At 48.6% G+C, this 23,485-nt stretch overlaps 10 protein-coding genes across 10 annotated transcripts; 5 read left to right on the top strand and 5 right to left on the bottom strand.

The window, feature by feature from the left end:
* Positions 1-38: 38 nt before the first annotated feature.
* BO79DRAFT_270525 (uncharacterized protein) lies at positions 39-455 on the top strand (the record flags this gene model as incomplete). Its single annotated transcript, XM_025687286.1, has 1 exon — positions 39-455. A coding segment is annotated over exon 1 (400 nt), but the record flags the coding sequence as incomplete, so codon positions are not given.
* Positions 456-3,272: 2,817 nt separating this feature from the next.
* Positions 3,273-4,885, top strand: BO79DRAFT_153286 (FAD-binding oxidoreductase; the record flags this gene model as incomplete). Its single annotated transcript, XM_025678712.1, has 2 exons — positions 3,273-3,720; positions 3,780-4,885. The coding sequence occupies 2 exons, from the start codon at positions 3,273-3,275 to the stop codon at positions 4,883-4,885; spliced, it is 1,554 nt and encodes a 517-aa protein (XP_025537276.1).
* Positions 4,886-5,256: 371 nt separating this feature from the next.
* On the bottom strand, positions 5,257-7,000 carry BO79DRAFT_270528 (putative tannase; the record flags this gene model as incomplete). Its single annotated transcript, XM_025687287.1, has 1 exon — positions 5,257-7,000. The coding sequence occupies exon 1, from the start codon at positions 6,979-6,981 to the stop codon at positions 5,257-5,259; it is 1,725 nt and encodes a 574-aa protein (XP_025537277.1). The 5' UTR covers positions 6,982-7,000.
* Positions 7,001-7,265: 265 nt separating this feature from the next.
* BO79DRAFT_230498 (uncharacterized protein) lies at positions 7,266-8,073 on the top strand (the record flags this gene model as incomplete). Its single annotated transcript, XM_025684101.1, has 3 exons — positions 7,266-7,505; positions 7,626-7,689; positions 7,877-8,073. 3 exons carry the CDS (start codon positions 7,266-7,268, stop codon positions 8,071-8,073), a joined length of 501 nt encoding a protein of 166 aa, XP_025537278.1.
* A 1,285-nt stretch (positions 8,074-9,358) lies between these two features.
* BO79DRAFT_270530 (ankyrin repeat domain-containing protein) lies at positions 9,359-11,089 on the top strand (the record flags this gene model as incomplete). Its single annotated transcript, XM_025687288.1, has 1 exon — positions 9,359-11,089. The coding sequence occupies one exon, from the start codon at positions 9,359-9,361 to the stop codon at positions 11,087-11,089; it is 1,731 nt and encodes a 576-aa protein (XP_025537279.1).
* A 662-nt stretch (positions 11,090-11,751) lies between these two features.
* BO79DRAFT_177274 (Isochorismatase hydrolase) lies at positions 11,752-12,588 on the bottom strand. The gene is made up of 2 exons (XM_025679913.1): positions 12,207-12,588; positions 11,752-12,144 (listed from the first exon to the last, which is right to left on the bottom strand). Exons 1-2 carry the CDS (start codon positions 12,493-12,495, stop codon positions 11,858-11,860), a joined length of 576 nt encoding a protein of 191 aa, XP_025537280.1. The 5' UTR covers positions 12,496-12,588; the 3' UTR covers positions 11,752-11,857.
* Positions 12,589-14,785: 2,197 nt separating this feature from the next.
* BO79DRAFT_257262 (nonribosomal peptide synthase) lies at positions 14,786-17,845 on the top strand (the record flags this gene model as incomplete). The annotated part of the gene is made up of 1 exon (XM_025686244.1): positions 14,786-17,845. One exon carries the CDS (start codon positions 14,786-14,788, stop codon positions 17,843-17,845), a length of 3,060 nt encoding a protein of 1,019 aa, XP_025537281.1.
* Positions 17,846-18,145: 300 nt separating this feature from the next.
* BO79DRAFT_270533 (aromatic amino acid ammonia-lyase) lies at positions 18,146-20,600 on the bottom strand (the record flags this gene model as incomplete). Its single annotated transcript, XM_025687289.1, has 3 exons — positions 18,146-20,233; positions 20,293-20,399; positions 20,461-20,600. 3 exons carry the CDS (start codon positions 20,598-20,600, stop codon positions 18,369-18,371), a joined length of 2,112 nt encoding a protein of 703 aa, XP_025537282.1. The 3' UTR covers positions 18,146-18,368.
* A 382-nt stretch (positions 20,601-20,982) lies between these two features.
* Positions 20,983-22,171, bottom strand: BO79DRAFT_270537 (thioesterase domain-containing protein). Its single transcript, XM_025687290.1, has 3 exons — positions 21,723-22,171; positions 21,204-21,655; positions 20,983-21,155 (listed from the first exon to the last, which is right to left on the bottom strand). Exons 1-3 carry the CDS (start codon positions 21,976-21,978, stop codon positions 21,081-21,083), a joined length of 783 nt encoding a protein of 260 aa, XP_025537283.1. The 5' UTR covers positions 21,979-22,171; the 3' UTR covers positions 20,983-21,080.
* A 496-nt stretch (positions 22,172-22,667) lies between these two features.
* Positions 22,668-23,363, bottom strand: BO79DRAFT_153539 (S-adenosyl-L-methionine dependent methyltransferase; the record flags this gene model as incomplete). Its single annotated transcript, XM_025678719.1, has 1 exon — positions 22,668-23,363. The coding sequence occupies one exon, from the start codon at positions 23,361-23,363 to the stop codon at positions 22,668-22,670; it is 696 nt and encodes a 231-aa protein (XP_025537284.1).
* Between the last annotated feature and the right edge of the window lie 122 nt (positions 23,364-23,485).

The raw sequence follows: 23,485 nt of genomic DNA on the forward strand, positions 1-23,485 counted from the left end.
CTATAAGCGTAGTATTATTGACAAACCTCAAAGAGCCAATGAAAGTGGTGCTTACATGCTACCATGTGCAACTGCGAGCACCCTTATGCAGGGTTCATGCTTATTCAAATCAGGCCCCCCATCGTTGCTTATTGTGTTACAATCTGCAGGGACTGGTCTTGACAACCCATATGAGAGGGACAATACAACTATCAACAGACTGTTAGCCCAGGTTCGCAAGGAAATAGAGGAAACACCGCGAGTAACTATCGCCGGCCCGAACCCATCTGTAAGGCAACCTGTCACGACAGGCCGATGCAGCAAGACGCCCAATGAGCCAATGACACTTGTATCAACAGACCCGACTATGGTGATCAGCTGCCATCGGGCAAACACAGTTCCCAAGCTAGCGTCAAATCAGTGTTTCGTAGAGAATGCATGTCTGGTGATTCCCCAGCTTACTGACCCCTTTCGGGCGCGAGTTCGTAGGTGCCTCAGGCAGCAATATATGTCACTTTCAGGCTCAAACCTATGTTCCCACGTAGAAGAGCTAATGGCCCCAAGGTGAAGAGAAGGCTTATTATCATCCACTGAGCTTTATTGTAGAAGTCAATACACTGCCGGTTTCACGTCAACTATTCATCAGTTTCAAGATTCACCATTGCATACCAGTCAACGCCGTAGGGTGATTCCCCTCCCTCCGGGCTTCGCAGAGACTTTGAAGTGGTGAACGAGATAGTATTTAAGGTAACAAGGGAATTGATTCTTTCAAGTGAAAAGCACCTTCTGGAGGACGAAGAATTATATAAATGGCCTTCCGGCCCCATCTTCCTTACCTATGCGCGTTCTCTCTTCTTTAATAGTATTTATCTTGACATTGACTTCTTAGCCTACATGGGATGACTAGAGCCCATTATACACAGGAAAACGTACCGGACCAATGGAAGATGTCTGTTTGCCAACGCAGACTGGCAATGGTATTGCATGCCTACATATACCCAGCCCTAAGAGAATAACTTTGTCTACTTCTACTCCAGTCACAAAAAGGATAAATATAGATATAACGGGCTTGATCGTTAACTTCGATGATACAAATAAACGAGCCAGACAACAACTACACACCTCACCATTCTGTGGTCTCATAGAAACATTTGTTGACACAGCAAGTCAATATAGAGGAAACCCTCAAGAACTACTGCATAAGAAAAAACATCTTCAGTGTTTATAGCTAATGCATGTCAACGTCGAGCAACTTCGCCTCCCAATCGACTTCATCTGTCACTCGATCCTGCCACAGACTGTTTATTCTACTCAGAGTGCAACCCTCTTGCGACACCTGCCAAAGCGTCTTATGATCTGCAGGACCATGGCCTTGGCCGTGCCCGACCGCATCATAGATATACCTACCGAGGTATACGCCTGGGCAAATGTTTGCATCATATATACATACTGAGCAAATACAGAAACATCAATAATCTGTATCACAACTTGGCTCCGCGGCACGCTTTGCACAACGCCATAACGTGTTATTATATCCTTCGGAAGAAGAAAATGCAGTTGAGAGGGAAGCTTACATTGAATATTCCTAACAAGCGACAGAGTACCCGGTGGCTCAGAAGCGCTGGGGAGTTTTCAATTGGGCACATATGCTCATTCTTCCTCATTGATCGGGTGCTTGTTTCCAAATGGAGTTATCGCTATCCTCAAGAAACCATCTCACACAGATCTAGCCTCCAGCACGAACAGACATACAATATATCTAACTCTGCTGTGCTGTAATGCCCGCCTATCGGATTGGTTGGACAACATTAACGCCATTGGGGAAACGTACTGCTTGCGAAACCCTACCTCGCGGTTAATTGCTGGCGTCGACAAGACTTTTACCTTCCGCTCACTACAGCTGAGAAACTTTATGTGTACACGACCCTTAGATGCAGATTTCGACTGTATGATTCTTTACTCGGGGCTCGACCACATGGAAAGAAACGAGAACCGGGACAAGTATATGGTCCTCATCATGACTACATGGTTATTTTGGCAGGTTTAAACCTGCAACAGTACTGCCGGAACGTCAATTTAATATCCGTCGCCCTCGCTCGGACTATTGTAGAGCGGACAGTAAATACTGCTTATCCGATCTTGCTCGATGTACAAGCAAATGTGTGTACTGGGAGAAGGCCCGAGCAAGCGACTAACCAGGCCAATCCTTTTTTCTTGATAACTCATATGACTTTATGAACGGGGGGCATTCGGGGTCATTCGGGGTCAATAAATAATATAGAATACCGGTTGAGACATCTAATCGACTTCGACTTCTTAATTCTATGGCTCATATATTCATCCTTCTCCCCTGACATTTATTTCAAAGGACGATTGGATCAAGTACGTAACCGTGGGTAGACGACTTCAAGTCTATCGGCTATTCTACACAGATATGGACCCTACAACATCAATATTGTGACTGATATTAGAATCTGGTCACGATAATTTTCACAATCCCCGTATCATGTTGGGTTGGGCTTATATGTTCCGCAGTACTACCTGGATTCCCGCCAAGATAGTAATCGAACCGCTGTCCTCATCGCTGGCTCGGGAACTATCACCCTAATCAAAGACATGGTGGCTGATGTTCTCACCCTAATCAAAGACATGGTGGCTGATGTTCTTTCTAACTCCTTGCTACATTGTCGAATGAAGTAATACCTTTTCAAGGTTTGGGCTCAATCTGGCAACAAAGCGCACAATAAATGGTGAGGGACGGATAGACCCGTTGAACCCGCAGGGCAAAGCAAGGGGCGGGAATTAGCGTTAGAACTAGAGGTGATAAAGGAATAATTATATAAAGATTCCAAAGTACAGCGCCCATTGTAAGTCAAATGAGTCATCTGACATAGCTATGCTTTCTATATTGGGTAATATATTAGACCTTGACGGCCGCGTCTTTGTCTTGCAATCGGGCCGTTCCCAAAAGATACTCGACAGCATGGGCTGCGTACAACACGAGATATACGCTCTGAGGTGTACTTGGCCATCTGATCACTATTTAGTTCATTTCATGAGGTCAAGTTTCACCAACAATAGGGGACACCCTAACAAGTCAAGGCTTCTTCCCTCTGTAGTATACGCAAGATCGCCCCTCAAACTGGTAGCTGAATATATAGCCAGCCACAGTCCCTTTCAACTCCCAGAAATGGATGTTACACAGCAGCAAAACGATGCATTAGACCATTAGCGCCCACCCTTCCCGATCTAACAACCCTATCATCCAATCCAATCAACCAAAGACAGCAAAAATGACGGTGTTTCTCTTGAAATCAGCCCTAAAGGATATATTCTCCGAAAGGTTCGTCCTCGCCCCCGGCCAATCTGCCTACGAGAACCTCAACGACTCCCACAGCTCAGCCACAGAAAGCGAATTTGAACCAGGATGCATCTTCTGTCCGCGAAACACAACAGACGTGTCGCGCTTTCTGAGCATCGTCAAGCCTTTCACTGATCGAGAGGAAATCAGGTTCGCTGTCCGGAGTGGCGGTCAACAGACGACACATGCATGTGCGAATCTCGATAATGGGATCACGGTCGATCTGAAACTGCTCCAGGGGATTGAGCTCCGGGAAGGAATTGTAAGGATCAAGGCCGGGGAGCGTTGGGGAAATGTATATGATTTCCTAGCGGGCCATGGGTTAGCGGTTGCGGGGCCGCTTTCGACGGAAAGTGGGATTGGGGGTGTTGCGTTAGGCGGTATGTTCTCTCTCTTTTTTTTCCCGTCATGAATGATGATAGCGACTAACTCCAACCAGGTGGTTTATCCCTCTTCTCATCCCGCGAAGGCTTCGTCTGCGACAATGTCGTCAATTTTCAGGTTGTGCTCGCCAATGGGACAATTGTGAATGCCAATTCGAGAACAAATTCCGATCTCTGGGAGGCTCTGCGCGGCGGAGGCAACAACTTTGGAATCGTCACTCGGTATGATATGCGGACATTTCCTCAGGGCTCTTTATCTGGAGGAAGCCTCTGGTATGAGTGCTGCGGGTTCCCACTTCAGATCAAAGCGCTGATGAAGGTCCTACAAACGTCGCAGCATGTGAGCGATATGTATCTGCGAGCGACCATTGTGTATCAACGTGAATGGGGGTACTTGTGTGAGAATAAGTTGTACTATACTCGTGCAAGGGCGGTTCCAAAAGCCCTCCGACCGTTCATGGGAATGTCGTATGAGGTGCAAGAGTTGCGGAACGTGGGGATGGTGTCGGTTCCGGAGGCTGTGGCGTCTGTGCAGCAGCGTCAGAGTCCGGGTCCTGGTGTGGAGATGGAGAGTTGGAGTCAGAAACCGAATGTGAAGAAGAGGGATCGGAGGCAGACAAGGTGTGCGTATATGAACACGACAGTGAAGGCAGATGAGGACACACTGTTGAAGATATTTCGTGAGTTCTTTGAGGTAGTGGATCCGGTGAGGTTCACGAAGGGACTGCGGCTGTCGATGTCGTTCCAGCCGTATCCCGTGTCGTTGATGAGAAAGTCGAAGGAATTGGGCGGGAATGTCTTGGGGTTGCATCGGGCGGATGGGCCGTTGATAGGGATATTGTTGCTGGCGTATTGGGATAATAAGGAGCAAGATGGAGTGGTACTGGATTCGATGAAGTTGTTGCTAGGGAGAATTGAGGACGAGGCTGTTTCGCGTGGGACGGGGTCTCGTTTCAAACTGATGAACTATTCATCTGACTTTCAAGATCCCATTGGATCTTACGGGCCTCGAAATAAGCAACGGCTTCAGGAGGTTAGTCGGAAGTATGATCCGAGTGGGATGTTCCAAAGGGCAGTACCTGGGGGGTTCAAGTTGATGGATCACTATTGGATGGGGGGTGACCCGTATTTCCATTTTCCATATATTTCATACTACCAATGACTTTATATGATCTCCTTTTCTTCAGCATACTATGTATAGTCCTCGGCTTTGTGATTTAGCATGAGCCGGTTGTGATTTGTGTTGCTTTTGGATATGAGGATGAAAATGGGGATGGTAAGTAGTCAACACTTATACGTCCCGAGGGGAAACTGTTTCTTTTCGCAGGTAGAAAGTAGTTGGAGTCCCGGCCAAAGGTTGTTGGCTACACTGTTTACATACCCCGGACTTTGACGAATGAAACAAAGAGAGAAGAAAGGATCAAGCCTTCAGATATGTATTTGGGAAACGAAAAGTAGCCTCCACTGAATCCAGCTATATTGACAAACGATCTTATGTACAAATAAAGTTGGCCCCAGTCGAATAGACAGCCCCTAGTACACAGGCATGGGAACCGCATCCAAGTCATAATGCCAGCTGTCAATTGAACGCTGGTTATACACGCACTCCATGGTGGTGCCATTGTTGGTCCACAAGGGTCGCAGTGGCCAAGCACAGAGCTGCTGGTTCTGTCCTTCATTCTCTCCCTGGAGCACGGTCGCATTAAGCGTTGTAGGCACTACTCCATTCTCCACCCAGTCGATCATCACAGCCATGTTAGTCTGTGGGAAGGGGCCGTTGGGCATAGCATCATTAGTCGCACAATGACCCGCTCCTGGGACGGTGTATAAACGGTACCACTCGTTGAGCGCCTCGGCACTGGAGTTATAGTCCTGATTAGGGTACATAATGCTGCGTACTGATTCCCAATACCGGATGGATGCGGCGGTGGGAATACTGAAGTCGGCATCACCATGGTAATGGATGACTTTACCTCCAGCATTGTGGAAGGGCGTGAGGTCCGGCCATGTGGTCTGCAAGGTGCTGTAGTATTCCTGCAAGCCGGAGATCATCCAGTCCTTGAGAGTGTCATAGGTAATTCCATCCAGACTGTCCAGTGTAGTGCCATTCTTGTCTACCAGGAGAGCAACGTATTCGCCTCCGAGCTGATCGATATCCAGCCCCCATTGGCCTGTTGTGGAGTTGTACTGCGTCTCGGCGTCATCGAAGGCGGCTGTCGGCTGGTAGGAAAAGTAGACACGGCGACCCTGGGAGTCATGCAATCCATTGATGATGGTTTTCGCGACTTCGATACCCTTGGCGGAGACCGTGCCATTCTGTGCAGGGGTGCCCCTCGATGCAGCGCACGAGTAGGGCTTACCCTCGATTGTACTAATGTCAAAGTCGAGCAAGCAGAGATCGGTCCGTGCAACTACCCAATCTGCCTTTCCGTCCATGGCATCACAGGCAGCGATGGTCTCGTTGACGATCTTGTCCAGCTCACAAGGGGGTGGGTAGTAATACAGTGTCTTCTCGACGACGTTGGAATACAGATGTTGCGTCTGTTGGAAAGACCAGCGGAATGCTGGAGCGCCAATGATGGCTCCATCCCATTCATCGCCGAATCGCTGCACTTGACTCCAACCTTCGCGGCCTCCTTCAGAGCAGCCTTGATAGTACGCATACAGCTTATCGCTGTCGCTCATCCCGTAAACATTGCGGGTCAGGGCCTTTCCAAGCAAGCTAAGCTCCCGATGCGCCTTGTATGCAAACATGTAAAGCGTCTCGTAGTTGAGTGTACCATTCGCCAACAGCATAGCCGTGTCCGCATTGTTTGAGAATCCTCCAAAACCGCCATCTGTCATACCTGACGCGGCCCCATACATGACACCACCTGGCAACGATTGGTCTCCGGAGTTGATGGCATAACCACCTCCGCCAGTGGAGAGCCAGCGGTTTTTGAAATCTGTGGGTGCGGGGAGCCAGATTTCCAAAAGAACTTGGTCACCGTCAATGCCATCGTGGGAGTAGGCGAATGTGACGTTGCAATAGTCAATCGTGGCGCTTGGGTAAAAGTCGCTGGAGAAACTGCTGTTCGTTACGACTTCGGTCGTCACAGAGTCCGAGTCAATTGTTATGCCTTGGATGAATTCAGAGGGTGGTAGAGCTGCCTTCACGATGGAATCAGTGCAAAGCTCCGCCAACGTGGAAGGAGTTGCAGCATTTGCCAATGCCGCAAGGGCGGTGGTGGCTATGGAAGCCCAAGCGGATGAGCGCATCCTGTCAACAGTAGCCAGAATCTGCCAGCGAGAATTGAAAAGAAAAATGAGGACTGGGTCTGTCTGAATGACCCACAGAAAGACACATGCGTCCCGTGTTTTATATCGCAGATCCCGACACCTAATAGTCGGGCAGTCTTCCTGCCACGGGGGTTGCAAACAAAACGTCGTCATCGGTCATCCGGATGTGCCGTTGAATTAATTGAGTTTGTGGGGAACTTATGGGGATCATCTTCCATGATACCGTTGTGGTTATGTGAGTCGACCGGTCCTCTTGAGTGCCGATGCCCGGCAGACTCGATCTCCGCACATTTCCACATTGCTGCGGGGGATTGCCGGAGTACATGTCCACAAAGGGAGTACATGACCGAGCAGGGAACTTTCCCCTGCGGTTTATGTTCGGTTTCGACCACCCCATCATCTCTTACAGAAAAATTTCTGTCCAGCGATCTCTGTACCGGTGTTTGTTGATTTGGTACCCATATGAAGCAAAAATCGGCCGAACAAGCTTTCTCGGGAGCTCTGTTCAAGGCATGATAAGATGCGCGCTGGCCAACTATCATGTCGTATGCTGCCACCCGCCCGCGTCATCCGCTCTCGAGTGATGCGAAGCTTTCGGCGGAAGCTCAACCATTGGCTCCAAGCTAGCTGCTAAGGAGAGCGTAGTGGTGTTTGTGAAGCTCCCCACAGCGGAAATGAAGGACCGAGGTCATAGCACCCTTATTGTCGGGGGGGTGTCCTAATTCACATTACTTGGAGAGGTACCTTTCTCTGGCTGCGCACATGAAATTCCAGCAGTGCCTAATCACTTAGATGGTCAATCAGATAGTTCGGACTACCCACCGTGCATGACCTCTCCCCAGCTTTTCCAACGTGTTTTTGTGGAGACGCGGAGATTGGGAGTTTGTGGGGAAAAGGCGGGGGAAGTTACTGGGCTTGGACCCCGTCAACTGTTGTGATGTTGTGATTCGCAGGCCGGATAAGACGTCTTCCGGAGAGGAGCTCCCAAGGCCTCAACAACATCCTGTGCTTGGTCTGGGCACAGTATCTATCTTGATGAGGGATATTTGCAATCACCGGTGCCAGGTTTGAGACAATCAATTGGCTGCATGGCCTGCTGGTTCCCCACGGGTCTCATCTCCCATCAGTCCAGTATCTCGTATAGACCCCACTCTCGAAGTCGCGATTTCCAGACCAGCCTTTGGTGAAAGTGGGAGATACCTCTTTGTCACCTGGGGACTTATCAGTTGCAGCGTCTGATAGACATTTATTCGTGTACCTGGCTGACCTCTGAGCATGCTAATGCCTCAGTCTCGGCAAGTTATTGTCCACACCGAGGAAAATTGAGCATTAGCTGATGATTCTGCTCACCTGTCGGTGGCTTCTTTGCCTTCATTCCAATCATTGAAAATTCTACAAGGGGACGCCCACAAGCATCTATCTTCGACCCCGGTATGAAGAGCTGCGACAGATTCGCTGCCTTGCGATCGTAGCAAGTCACCACAAACTAAACGATTCTTGGATAACGTGCGAGAGCATGAGGATGAACCAATTCCTCTTCTAACCAAACGTACTCTTCTCCTTCCTTATATCATTGTCATCGAGAAACCTCCATCAATTAGTAGCTCCTATTGTTGGACTTTCTCGTTCCCAGTTGTTAGGCAAGTCCCGGCATTTGTCTCCGGACCCGATGTCGTGTGTTAGGCGTATCGTGGATCTCATATGTCGGAATTTTTATTGTGGAGATAGTCATCCGCTCATGCCAGACACGAAATCCGAAGTATGACACATCATTTTCGAAGGGTTGTCTTCTTGTGAACGGGCGGTTGCCTAAGGGTCACTCGAGGAACTCTGATTGAACCTGAGACTAAGAGTTGCCTCACAAGATCAGCAAAGTGGACACAACAGAGCCGCACTCAACTCATCATTTATCTTTATTACATCATCGATGTGTTTGGAATCGACCTTCTTGTTGATGAAGACAGCCCCTACGCTATCAATAGGACTCAACCTGACTATCGGAAGGGACAAGAGTTCGGCACAACTTCGATGTCTGGGCAAGTGAAGAGTTCAATTTTATCCAGGATTACTTTGTCTGGGTTTATGTACCGTATTGTGATATAGTATCTTACAGAATCACGCAGGGATGATGTATTGAATTTTCTGGTCACGAGAAATCGCTCTTTCCCCGCTCAAATACCTTTAGAGCATCCTTGACATAGAAGGTTCCCGTGACATTCGCGACAGATGTATTGATCTATCTTCACTCAAGAAATTCTTTGGTCCCTCCAATCAATCCCTACTCGTGCGAGCCATCAGGCTATCTCTCCAAACACCTTCGTCGACTCGGTTAGCGACAAAATAGCTTACTCCCACAATGGAGAGAACTTTCCCAAAAGCTGAAGTGATCTGGTGGAACGCAGCCTGCTATCACGTACGATGTCCATTTTGCGAAGCAGATCATCGCCATCGGGTCAACTCGTTGGATTGGCAGGCAAACAATCTCAGAAAATCTCATTGCGAAACAAGCGAGACATACTTCTGCTGCTTTCCCATGAATGAGAAAGGTGAGGTAGCCTACGAAATCAACAAGAAACGCGGTCGATACGTCAATATCTGTGTTGCGGATGATAGTGATAATGAGGATGATGATGGCGATATTGATCAGCTGGCAGCTAATCTAGCTAAGGCTACTACCGCCGCAGCAGACGAAGAGGAAATTACTATGAATATCCCAGAAGATGCAAAAGAATTAGTCACCGTCGACTTAGGAGATTTCCCGCTTGACCTAGGATGCGACGTCCAGCCATTTAAACAGAAACGGATTGTCCAGTCTATCTGCGACTGTATTGCTGGGCACACTAAAGCGGTTCAAGAATACTTGGAGACATCTAGTGAGGTTCAGTTGTTTGTTCGAGGGCGGTTTCCCTTCAACGGTAAAACAACCCTCATCCGCGCAGCAGCTGAGAGTATCCCAGAGATGCTGTCGCTTCTCATCGAACACGGAGCAGATGTGAATGCTGTTGATAACGGCGGAAGGAGCGCTCTAATGGAGGCAGCGCTCTTTGGGCGGGTGAACAATGTCAAAGTACTCCTACAACACGGTGCGGATACCAATATCCGGGACGTCAAAAATCGACTGGCAGTTTATTTTGCTCAGGAGCATGACGAACTTCGAGAGGAAAGAAACGATCGTACTGATGACTATTTTGAGGACACTCCCAGAGCGGCACTCGATCGCCGGGAAATTGTTCGCCTACTTAGCGCAGAGAGACGAAAGTCAAAGACCGCTTTTGGAGAACCACCCACTTTATCATTGTCTCGGTCCTATAGTTTCACGTCTTCCAGTATGGGAGAGCCCAAGTCAACCAGGAAGTTGATACCATCTGAATTCGAGGAGATAGTAGCGCGACTAGAAAGAGGAGGAAAATTCGCGTCTGTTGCTGCTATAAGCCGATTGACAACAGTTCCTGGGCAAACCCTCAGTGTTAGGGGTCGCCAGTGGATAGATGATGTCTTTTACATTGCCACAATAGTGGGTCATCATTTTCCTTCCTATGGCCATGATGAGGATATTGCCTGCCACGCAGAAAAGCAATTGATAGCATATTTCATCGATCGCCATGTTTTCCTTCCACGCGATCTCCTGCCGGATCCGAAACTAGGAGAGGAATATGATAGGACACAGGATGAGTTTGAAAGGTTCTATTCAACCAGCGAGAGAGGACGGGAAGTGACTCGTCTCCGGAAAAGCAAGCGGGACTTGAAGTACGAGCTCATGTGTAAAACGGAAGAACTCGTCAGAAAAGACGATGAGTATCAGGAACTGGAGGCAAAACTCAGGGCTGTTGAAGCGATACTAAACCGGATGAACGCTAGTCCTCGCGCGCGATTATTGCGGGAGCTAGAATGCAAACTGGAGATCCTAGATACGCGACGATGGAGACGTCGAGACCTGATCAGGATGGCTGAAGCACCACCGCTACCGGCTACATTATCAAAAGCAGCCATATTGGTCAATAAAGCTCCTTGTGATGATTGCAAAGCGTTCACGGACAAAGTCAACAAGCACTTTGGATTGTCTATCCAATTGTTTGCAGCAGTTTGACCTTTATGGATTTTCTCAGTTCCAGGTTCCGAAGGCCTGTACAATTTCAGGCCTTACCTCCTTACGTATGCTACAAATTTGTGCACTAGAATGATAGCAAGCAGTCTTTGAAGTACTCACTAATGTCTGATCATAAAATGTTTGAGAATGCCGTATCTAGCTCTAACATTTCCGTACACCGGGACCTGAAAGAATAGGTATCCTACTGCTATATAGCAGCCAAAGAGTGGAGGCTCTGCACTCAGTGAGTAGTGGTTTCAAGATAGAGATGACCTGTGAATAGATGCCTCAGGATATGACCGTTGCCCCAATTTCCTGATCTTCCTGATCGTCCTTGTACGTAGCCGTCAGGTGACATGACCACCCCATGTCGGGTACTGCGATGTCCGATTGCCGATGGATCGGCTGATCGCAGGTCTACACTATTTTGGACTATCGGTGAACATCAGCTGGGCACAAGTGGGGCGAGCCTATAGCGTCTCCCCCCGCCCAGACATGCATCCCGAGCCCAGACCCTACTTGCCCCTCCAACATGCTTCATTCTAGTCCCGCCAAGCGCAACTATACTCCGATCTTCCAACTTGGCCTGTTCAGCTTGGCTGCCCCTGTGGTGTACGTGTTATGTTCTGAGCTCGATATACAGGAAAGGAAATGGTGATGATAATGTCAATTATGGTGTATCTCGATGAAGCCCGCATTTCAGGCAAAGTTCCTAGCAATTCTAACATGTACAAAAATGAACTAAACCGAGAACAACAAGAGTGTGAATCAGGCAACCTGTTGCTTTTCCACCCATTTCTCCCACCGGACAACGCGAGCGCCGCGTGTCGAGAGGCGAAGTTCAACTTCACGCTCGATTTCTTGGGCGGTCTTTCCATCAGCATCGTAGGTAGAATGTGCGCCAGCCAACACAGTTACGTGGAAGCCAGCTGCCAGTGCTCCGGTACATGTTGCTTCAACGCATTTATCGCTCTGCAGACCGAACGCGACAATTTCAGTGACGTTGGCGTCGCGCAGCCTCTGCGCAAGGTCGCGGTTGGATTTGAATGTGTCCCCTGTAGAATGCAATGATGCGTTAAGCTATGTCCATTGACATCGAGCATAATGGGCACTGTACCTGTCTTCTTTGCAACCAAAATTTCGCCCTCTACATCCGCGCGGGGGTTAAAGACGAGCCCCCAGGGCTCAGTCCCCTTTACCAGGGCTCCGTCATTCGCGGACTCTTCGTGCTGAATGAAAACGATGAGTGGACTGTTGCTCTTTTCATTAGAGTCTTTGATGGACCGAGCCGTCTGTAAGATCTCTTCAGAGGCTTGGATGACGCGATCCGCTTGGGGAACACGAGAGGTAGGATTAACGGCGATATGGTTCTGAATGTCGATAACAAATATAGCAGTTTGAGGCATCGTTCAATGGGTATATTAGTGCTTTGCTGAAAATGGACAGTGAATAACAACGTGAAAGTTGATGGGATTGAAGAGGTGGATTGAAAGTTGTGGTGAGTTCAAGAATATAAAGAAAGGAACAAAATCTGGCGAGCTTTGTTGCTCCTGAAGCTCCTGCACGTGCTGGACTAACTGGCAACTGACCCCTCCTTGATTTGATTTGGGAAACAGCGGGGCATCAGCTGCTAGTGCCTAGTGGCGGGAATCATGTCCGCCTGCCGCAGGCTAGAAAGTACCAAGAAGTATCTAATACCGATGATCAATAATAGTCAACAGGTAAAGCAATGTTCTTAGTACTTTCTAGTTACCTCTTTATAAGCTTGGCTTTTAAGATCGCCCATCGCGAAGTTAGATACCTCTCCAGGATATTCTGACTTATCCATTACTCGAACCATATCAAGACAATGTGTGGCTTACTGTCAGTTATAAGTAGACTCCGACTCTGTATCGCTAACGTTAGTTCAAAAAATTGTGGATGACACATACACAGCATCTGCGCGGAAAGTTCCTAGTGGCCTTAGGCCTGCGTTTACCGTCCTGCAAAATCATAGACAATCTATTAAATACTTGTAGTCGTGGTGCTAAAAGGTAAATTATGTGGAAAAAGCAATGTAGATCATTCGTTTACGGGGATAAGAAATGTCAACCCAAGTGGCGGCCTGCCCCTTTTGTGGGAGCTTGAAATATCCGTCAAATTCGGTTAGTTGTACGGAGGAAAGTTTCCCATGAGACTATCACTGGCTAGATCAAGTAGTAGTCCTTTTGGTCGGATATAGCAACTGATGCTGTATCGGGTTGTATATTCTCCTTTGGTTTCGGAGCAGATAGCAAGGATATAGGTAGACTTGCCTCCGGGATATGATGTTTAACTTCATTGTTGAACGGTATACCTTTCCATAGTACTTTAGCAGATCCTTACTTGCCTGTATTGGTCCACTTATGGCGAATATGTCACGGCCACTACTGCATCCTTGCAGAGTAGGAATATAAAGTTATTCAGCATCTAGAAACAAATAGAATGGTTTCGCGTTAACCAACTGGGCTGATAGAATTCAGAGGCCCACTGATAACTCCAACGTTACTTTCGCGATTGTGCACAAGTATTGCAGACAATGAAGTTGATGTCGACAAGTGTCAAGGAAAGGAAACGACGCGGCAATTTTCCTCAAGGCACTCTGACGGAGCGCAAAAAGATCATCAGTGGTATCCATTGGAACAGTATTTCCACACATGTCAGAGGCACCATCGCTTTTGGGTCAGAGTGATGATATGAGTGAGGCTTTCCAAAAACTGGAAACAGATAGATGAATCTTGCAACATGAGTGGGTTGGCAGACTTCAGCGGCCCACAGCAGTTATGAAGTCAAGAATCCTGTCATACTCTCCAAAGTATCTTGCTATGCCTTCACTTCCCACGAAATCATCTCAATGTCCCTACGAGGGCCCAAGCGCTGGAGAGCATATAGTGAACTTGGTGAATGATGTAGTCCATGTTATTGCCACCCGAAGCCTTTCCCCGGGATTCACAAAGTCAAATTGATGCAATGCAAATCATTCCTCGTCGGCATAAAGACCTGCGAATGAAATCGTGTGATTTAGAGAAGATCAGCAACCCTCGAACAAAGATCTGTCCGTCTATGTGACATTTCATTCTTATTATTTAATCATGACAATAATCTATAGCTTCTCGTTGAGGTATGGATTTAACTCTCTAATTGACTGGAGAAGTAAGGATCTGCAAATAAGCTTTAGTGATTCGATGAGATTCCGTTAAGGTTTGAAGTGCTATCTTCCGAAACAGAAGCCTGGGAATATCATACCTTCATGATCATAGCACATTGTGTTGTATCACTTCTCCACCTCATTTACAAACGAAAATCTGCGAACATAACTTAGTAATTCCCCCAAATTTCACTGAGCCACATTGTAGGTTCGTCCATGGAGAAGACAAGAGTTATTGCATAATAATGATCATAGAGCATTGCCTCTTGTTTGCAGGTTTGTTTTGGAGCTTGTCTCGATCAACATTAGCAAAAACAAGACTGTCTGCTTGAAATCCTGTTGAGACGATTGCTGCATGCCGGTTTTGAAGACGAGATGAAATTCAAATATTCAGCAGTAATCTGGTCCGGTAGGGTATAAAGCAATCCCTGTGCGTCTGATATAGGCATTTCTGTGTTTGATAACATCGCGAATATTCATTAAAACTTTCACCCCCATTACTTGCAATCTAGAAGTCTTCACATATACAAATGGAAGCAATCCTGGTACAAAAGGCTAACACGGCTCCGGATGCTGTGGCGGTTGTGGATGATGACCACGTCGTCAGCTACCGGGAACTGATCGCCCGGGCCGACATGGTTGCTGGTCGACTGGACCAACAGGCTTTTGAGCCTGGCACACCGGTGTGCATTGTGGCCAATACTGGACTGCACCAGGTCATGGCCCAGGTTGCCGTTCTTCGCGCAGGAGGAAGTTGTGTTCCCGTCGACCCAGCTGCGCCTGAGGATCGCCTCAGATCCATACTGGAAGACTTGAACACTAAGCATATCATCACTGATAAAGACAGCATCGATCGAGTTCAAAAACAGAGTGCCATCCTCATCGAATCGGTGTTCGAAGGAAAAGTCGACCTGGACACGGAGACTGAGATTACTGTTCGCATGAATAGTCCGGAGTCACATCGCAGCCATATCATGTTCACCTCGGGTTCCACCGGCAGACCTAAGCCAATCCAGGTCCTCGGCAGCAGTATTCTTCACGCTCTCGATAACTTCCCCTTCGGGCCGCTGCTTCCCTCAGACCGAATAACAGCCCTCATCACCCCTGGATTCGACATGTCTGTCTGCGAGATGTGGCTGACCCTGCTCGCCGGCGCGACTATCGTTCGAGTACCCGATCTTGTGCGTGCTGATCCACCATCTCTGCAAGACTTCGTGCGTGAGCACAAGATTTCCACTATGATTGTGCCCACAGCTCTATTCCACGTTGTTGCGTTAACTGCGCCATCTACTTTCCGTGGACTACGCCACGTCGTGGTCGGGGGCGAGGCGGTCAGTTCCAGTGCCCTGCGTAAGGTACTTGAGGCCGCACCTCCGGAGAATCTATGGAATGGCTACGGCCCTGCAGAAGCGACTATATTTGCAACAGTGGGCCGATTAGATACAGAGGAAATGCGACGCTCGCGCGTGAGCATAGGACGGCCTGTTGGGGATACAACGGTCTACCTCCTTGATGAGGACCTCAATCCCATCACCGAGGCGGGGCACACTGGAGAAATCTGCATTGCGGGGCCTCAGTTATCGCCAGGATACCTTAACCGGAATGAAGAAAATGAGAAACATTTCATCTCTCTTTCTGCAACTCTGTTGGGTGACTCGTCAGATAAACCTATCCGAGTATACCGAACCGGCGACCTTGCTCAGTGGAGAGACAAGAGTGGGGTCCTTGAGTTTATCGGCCGATCTGATGACCAAGTCAAGATTTCGGGGTACCGGGTGGAGCTAGGGGATATTTCATGCTGTGTTGAGAAACATCCAAAGGTTCACGCGTGCGTTGTCAAATATATAGCTGAAGAAAGCAGCTCGGGGTATATTGAAGCTTATGTGGTTCCATCCAACTGGGATAGTCTAGTCACTTCTGACGAGTTGATTCATTGGGTAAAAGAGAGCTTACCCCAATATATGGTGCCGAGCACGATATATATGAAGCGCAGGCTCCCTTTATCCCATAATGGAAAGGTTGATAAGAAGGCGCTTCAACCACACAATGAAATAGAGCAACCACACCACCGAAAGGAGGGAGGCCATCCCAAGAACAATATAACCAAGACCACAAAAACGAATGATCGTGAGGGAAAGGAGGACATAGGTCAATGGCTTTTGTCGGTACTTCAGGGATTTCTCCCCAAATCGGAGATCAGTATGAATGACGACTTTTTCTCCCGAGGACTGACCTCTCTTCAAGCAGCTCGCCTCGTCGGTATGATCAAACGGGACTATAAAGAAAACATCACTCTGGCTCAACTCCATCAAAATCCAACGGTGGAACAACTTGCAAAATCCATGAATAGCTCAAATAGCAATAGCGCGCAATTGAGCCTAGAGCGTTGCGTGGAGGATTCCAAAGACTTAGGGTTTGACCTCCTCCCCCCTGATTGGCATTCCAAGGGCGAAGGTCGCGTGTTTCTCACCGGTGCTACGGGGTTCCTTGGTGCACATATACTTCATGGACTCCTATCCATGCCATCGGTACACAGGGTTGCTTGCCTTGCCCGCGGCAAGGATGCCGTCGATGCCAGCACTCGAGTCAAAGAAACGCTGAAAAAGTACAATCTCTGGGACGATCGACGGGAAACAACCGAGAAGATCATGGTCCTACACGGCGATATGGGAGATTCGACTCTCGGACTTGGGGACAAACAATTCAGATGGCTCATAAATTGGGCGAGCGTTGTCTTTCACGTTGGTGCGCGGGTTAACTGGTGCCAGCCTTACGAGGCGCACCATGTGCCTAATGTTCTAGGTACACGGAACGTCATTCGGGCCGCAATGCTAGGTCGTCGCAAATCTCTTCATTACGTCTCGTCGATTGACGTCTGGACCGTCACCGGATACATCAACAATGTGGACCGCGTGTACGAGGATGAGTCGCTAGACCCACACCTCAATGCCCTCCCTTATGATACCGGATACGCGGCGAGCCAATTCGTCGCCGAACAGATCGTTCGCCGAGCACGTGCTGGCGGTCTGCCAACCGCAATATACAGACCCGGATTTGTCATCGGCCACAGTAAAAGCGCCCTTGCCAACGAGAAAGACTATTTCTCCCGGTTGATTATGGGCAGCATTCAGTGCGGTTGCTTTCCCCATCTTCCCGACCAGTTTTTGGATTATGTGACAGTCGACTATGTTGCGGAGGCTATTCTGCATATTGCATCCAGTCGGGACAATCTCGGTCGCTCGTATCATATTGTGCCACCAGATAGGTCAATGTCGATCGGTCACGATCAGAAGTATACCATGCTGCGCGATATCGGATACCCCGTGAAGATGGTCGACTATAGGGAGTGGGTGGAGAGGATACGTGATTCTCCAGGAAATGCATTGGAATCCATGATGCCCCTGCTTGACGAGCCTGTTTATGAGGGTTTAAGCCGGCTGCAGACAAGCAAAAATACTCCTGTGTATGATCCGACGAACACGGCACGCGCCTTGCAAGACCGACCGGACATCAAGTATGTTGCTCTTGACGCAACTTTGCTGAAGCGTTTCATCGAAAACTGGGAAAAACGCGAAGTTTTCACCTCTTGACCGTCATTGTAAACATTTTCTTGGTTGGGTACAGGTTTGTATGATAGTACCGTGAATAAATTGGGGTGAACTCGTTGGCATCAAATGCCTACATCCTGGATGTAGCTTTGCACTAGCTACTCATTCGCAATCAGAGCAATTTTCTCTATCTGGATGGTGACTGCGGGATATGGGCATTTTGTAAATCCGGTAGCGATTCTTAACAAAACGCCAGAAAGGCACGTGGTACTGTAGTGACCACATGACCATTCTCCATATACTGCCGCTTAATGGAGTCTTGACTTTTGACAACTACACACTTCTGAATCTGAACATTAATATAATCACTACAGCCATTATAATTCTCTCAAATGCCTGTATTGGCTATCTAAAGCTTTCTATGCGACTATTATGATCTATGAGACTTGCTGTATCAAGTGCCCAGGATGCCGGTAACCCTCGAGTAGGATCAGAGGCTGGTGTCATCCCTTGACCTTGTTGAAAGGGCAATACCCGCTTCCATTATGCCAATATTGTCCGGTTTCTATTGCTGAAATGAATTTAGGATTGTGCCACTCAGCGTACCGTTTCGCAAAGCTTCATATACAACTGATATCCACCCCCCAACAGTCTTCTTGGCTCTACCATTGATTCTCTGTGGCAAATCATTTTGGCTCGCCGAGGGGTGTTCAACGAACCCCTGGTGGAAGGGGACTTGAAGGTCGTGTCGAATGGCCGTATAGATCTCCTTTGTCCCTATTCCGAGGAAGTCGGCTGTTGGTTGCAAAGTGCAAAATTCGGCGAACACCTCTCGATAAACAGCTTCAAGCTTGAGGACACTCATCATCTTGCATGCATAAATTGCTGTAAATAAATCGGAATTTTGCCGATCCTGTGGGACAATCTCCAAAAGAGCCCCAAAAAGCACGGGGACGAACATCTCGCCCACGCGCTTGCAGCGATCGGTTAGGTCGAGACGTGAAGTCAATGGCCAAGAATTCTGGAACGCTTCGGAAAGATGATCCGATACCTTGTCTATTTCATGTGGCTCAAGCACCTTCTCAAAAGCTTCGTTTGCGATATCTCTAGCAGCACTCTGAAGCCTCTCAAAAAAGCGGAGTTGCAGGACACGTAGGTCGAGGGCTTGGCAAGCGACGTATAGTGCACACGCGCCCATCATTGACACAATATCAACCGCCTTCATGGTATACCGTGCTGAAACAAATGCCAGTGAGTTGAGCGCTTGGTTCTGCATCTCTGCGGTCTGAACGTGGGAGCTAACTGGATTGGCGAGATACGCTAACTCAGACATGTAGGCGGCCATGTTGATATCTACCCCCTTCATAGTGAAGGAAAGGCTGGGATCGTCAGCGACTAGATTGGTGGGCAGACCATTGTTCAGGTTAGGGTCAATCATCTCGTTACACTGAACAAACAACATTTTCCCAAACATTTGCAACGCAAGCCGGGTCTTTTCCATTGCTGAAGTAATCGAGGTTGCTTGGAAGTTACCTCCCGCGTAGAAGGTCTTCGAGCCCGTATCAATAAGCGGGTTATCCGACGTTGAATTGAGTTCGACCTGGACTTGCCGATCCGCGAGAAGGAGATCCTCCAGTTGGGGTCCAATCCATTGACTGGCTGTTCGGAGGGAATAACGATCCTGGACAAGTCCCGTCCTAGTTTGGGCTGTACTACTTCCCCTAGCAAGTAGAGAGCCTTTCAGCAGGGACAAAATGTTTTCCGCGGCTTCAATCTGGCCTTCATGCGGACGCACCCGAGCGATAAAAGGATGAAAACTTTCTGTGCTCCCTTGTATGGCCTCAACTGTAAGAGCAGTAACTGCCTGCGCAAGTACGGCCAGCTGATGCGCCTCATAGAGCACTAAGCCGGCAAGAGCACCCGAAGCGGCTGTGCCGTTAACCAAACCAAGGCCCTCTTTGGGTCCCAGCGTGACTCCCTTAGCACCAATTGTCTGCAGTGCCTTCTGAGCCGTGACAACATGTTTCTCCGATCCGTCCTTGACACGCACATAGATCCCGGGACTCCCTTCAATCGCCCCAACAACGTATGCGAGCGGCATGAGATCCCCTGATGCGGAAATAGTTCCCCGAAGAGGAATTACAGGGACGATATCCTCACGAATCAACCGCAAGATTGCACTAATCGCGGGCAGTGACACGGCTGAATGGCCCCGGGCAACTGAATTGCTTCTTACAAGCATAGTCGCCTTGACCCATTCGGAAGGCATGGAGTGGGAGGTGTGCTCCTGGAAATCGGATTTTAGGCCTTCATTGGTAGTATCAGATTTGGTAAGAATGCCGCTTTGGAGTAGTTGAAGGAGAGAGCTCTGCAAAGTGGTCGTCTGGTTCGTCCGTGAGTCAGCACTCCCCCCAAATCCAGTATTGACACCTGATAGATCGTTAGTCAATTCTAATACCATCTAAAATTGATTCGAAGGCTCGACTCACCGTATATATGATGCCCATCTCGAAGGCATTCGGCTAGTGCTATCACACTCCCATTAATAGCATCGATCGTCTCAGGCTTCTCGGTAAGTCGAGGCTGGCAGCCGTATCTATCTCAGCTGTTAGGCTCATTCATGTGAATACATGTTATTGAGTGGGATGTTTGCTTACTTTGCTACCGCGACAACATCAGCAAGACTAAGGCTATAGCCGTCGATACTGAGTTCTCCATTCTGAACAACTTGACTCAGATCTCTCCAGTGGGCACTTGTTGTCTCTAAGTGACCATCAGGTATGTGTTTATCAAGCATGGTGGGTATACTGATGTGTTTGACGACTTTGGATCTTCAATCTCCACTGTGGCTCGGGCTTCCTCCCTAAAGATTCTATATATATTTTTTCTTCAATCCCTTGCGGTCGTTATCTGCATTTGACGGCAAGCACGAGGTCTCGTTCAGGCCAGGGACCCTCGGCAGTTACTAATTAAAGTACCGTATGACCTGTGCAGTCGCCACCAGCTGAGAGAGAATACACTTCGCTGTGAAAATAGTTAAATGGATTGGTGCATCAATAGACTATCACTACGCAGAAGCGTGTCTCGGGTTAAGACCCGGTTCGGCTCCGCTGCCCGTACTGTTATCTACAAAGCCAAAGATTCCAACAGCACCCGATTGAACAGATACGGTTCGTTCCCGGATAACTACCTATCAAGATGCAATATGTAGTTCGAGTCGATCTCGATGGGCTCATGCTATCGGTGAATCCCTGCATCTGAAATGAAGCACTGTCGATCATTCGGGATTTCGCTGCTGCGGTCGAGTCAACATTGCGCAAGCTTCCCGGATTCTGGCTGTTGTTTGGTAACACTGCAACATCATCAGCAAGGCCATGACAAATGCCGAAAGGAATCAGACATTTTGGTCATCGAATATGGTAAAATGGTTGCCTGAGATCTCCAAGCAAGCTTTGATGAAGCTCGTATCGTACTCCTCCCATCCCAGGTATGTCCAGTCCCGGATGAGATCGATGTAGTGGGGCTCCGCTTCGGGGTCAAGATGTACCGGATCGGCTGCGCGTATGAGTATTGCAGGAGGCAGGCCTGACGAAAATTGTGGCGGTCGCCAGTCACGCTGCATCTCGTGAGCATACAGAATGCATTGCTGCGCTTGTACCCGCCGGGCATCGGACATTCGGGCCGGTAGCTGGAAGCTGGCAGCAACATCAGTGATCGTGCGGGGATACTGGTCTGTGACCTTGGCAGTGGGAAAGACACTGTCGATCATAATAACACCCTGCACCGTGTACTGGGGAAGTTTCATTAGTCGAGATGCAACTTCCAAAGCAACGCAGCCGCCGAGAGACCATCCTTTGTGCAAAAAGCAATTCATTGTTAGTGCCAGAGATTCCGCGTTAGCGCTAAATTTTCGTCATACCTCCCAGGATAACTTCTCCAGACCCGATGACCGACCGAAGTAAGTGTGAATAAACAACTCCCATCTGACGAATGCCATGGTCCCATTTGCCTCCGTGATCGAAGTGAGTGTTGCCGATGCCGTAAAGCGGCCGATGAAGCTCACCTAAGCAAAAATATGGGAATACAGTGCCGCCTGCATCGTGGAAAAGTATCAATGGAGTGGACAATTCGTTTGTTCCCAATCCTGACTGGATCTTGCACGGGTTCTCTTCCATGTCGGCTGACAGACTAGGGACTTTGCTGGCTTGTGGTTGTATACCGGTAGCAAGCCTGGCCTTCTTATCACCCCCTCATCATGACGGCATCCATGCACATACTAGCCCTGTGTGCCAGAATCAGCGTCGGAAATAATAACTCCGTGACTGGTTGCTCTGTTGCCTCCGGTCTTTATTGAGTTTTAGCTTGCAATCTTGCAGAAGATACGAGACCGAGGGATCGGCAATTTGGAGAATGATCGGCGACCCGCTTCTTCGAGCCGCTTTATTCGTCTCTTCACGGGCTCCAAGTCCAGGCCCCTTTCAAGATTGGCAATTCCAATTTCAAATAGATTTCTGTCCGGGGCCCTGCGAGCCAGCCTGAAGAATTTGAGCTCTTACACCGTCTGATCGTCTACCTTTTGCACAATTTTATTCGCAAAGGAGGTTTCTGCAAGCTCCAGACACTGATAATCAATGGACGACGCTAATAAATATTGTCTAATGTTGCACAAAGATTCGGACTCATGGGAACCTTATGGATACAAAATTGTTTGAGTAACAAAACAAGACATCCTCGAATGCCCAAGGCGCCAGTCAAGCCTGATTTGATAGGAATCAACGTGTAACAATATGCACGTCTTCCTCTGATTGTAACAACCCTCGGTGTAAAACACATGAGGCACCTCGAAGCCCTACATTCAAGTGGTTCAGGCCAACCGGGGTTTGCGAGCCCGAAAGAGCAGCACCACTCCTACAATATGGGTCTCGACCTCCTCAAATTCATTTTCCAATGCCTTGACAAATACCTCCGGGTTATCATCCGTATTTCCAAATATGCCTTTCCAGTTGTAGAGGCGCATGGTCAGACGCCCGAGCAGATTATGCTGTGCGCCATAACCTAAGATAGTGGCACCAAACAGAGTCCCTTCCGGAGTCAAGTGGCGTTTTAGGTGCGCAAACACAGTCGCCTTGTGATCGGTTGGCGGAGGTAGACAATGCAGCAGGTACATCATAGATATGGAGTCAAATTTGGGTGATGCACCAAGGGATCCTTGTCCGGCTGGAACGGTGAATGGCTCGAAAACACTAGCCTGCACACATTCAGTCTTGCTCGGACAGTCGATACGTTCGGCAGATTTTTGGAGACACGAAGGGTTCATGTCGACAAGAACCAAGTGCTGAGGCCATTCTTGGTGTCTCTGCCGCATCTGCTCGCGATGCTGTACAGGGAAAAGCCCGGTACCGACACCAATGTCCATATGGCGAGGTCCAACGTTTGCCGCAAAGAAGGAACTAAGGACTGGCAAGGGACATCGCCACACATAATTGTCGTTCCACCAGTGAACGATAATATCATAGATAGTGAGCGTAATGCTCGAGTAAATTTCCCAGCCGCCCGGCATATTGGTTTTTTTGAGGCCTCTCGCTCGTCAGACAATCTGCTCAGTGTGCTGTCGTCAATCCGAAATGATTTTTTGGGGGCGTCAGTGCCCAGAGCAGTCCCTGATTTATGCAACTTCAACGA

The sequence above is a fragment of the Aspergillus costaricaensis genome, assembly GCF_003184835.1.
Source record: "Aspergillus costaricaensis CBS 115574 unplaced genomic scaffold BO79scaffold_25, whole genome shotgun sequence".
Lineage (NCBI taxonomy): Eukaryota > Fungi > Ascomycota > Eurotiomycetes > Eurotiales > Aspergillaceae > Aspergillus > Aspergillus costaricensis.

Bases quoted from the DNA above. Each gene is read 5' to 3' on its own strand.
- BO79DRAFT_177274 (XM_025679913.1), bottom strand. From the start codon at position 12,495: ATGCCTCAAACTGCTATATTTGTTATCGACATTCAGAACCATATCGCC. The intron at 12,145-12,206 runs GTACAGTGCCCA...TGCATTCTACAG, and splicing joins TTTGGTTGCAAAGAAGACAG to GGGACACATTCAAATCCAAC.
- BO79DRAFT_270537 (XM_025687290.1), bottom strand. From the start codon at position 21,978: ATGGAAGAGAACCCGTGCAAGATCCAGTCAGGATTGGGAACAAACGAA. The intron at 21,656-21,722 runs GTATGACGAAAA...TTTTGCACAAAG, and splicing joins TGGAGAAGTTATCCTGGGAG to GATGGTCTCTCGGCGGCTGC. The intron at 21,156-21,203 runs GTCTGATTCCTT...ATGATGTTGCAG, and splicing joins CCATATTCGATGACCAAAAT to TGTTACCAAACAACAGCCAG.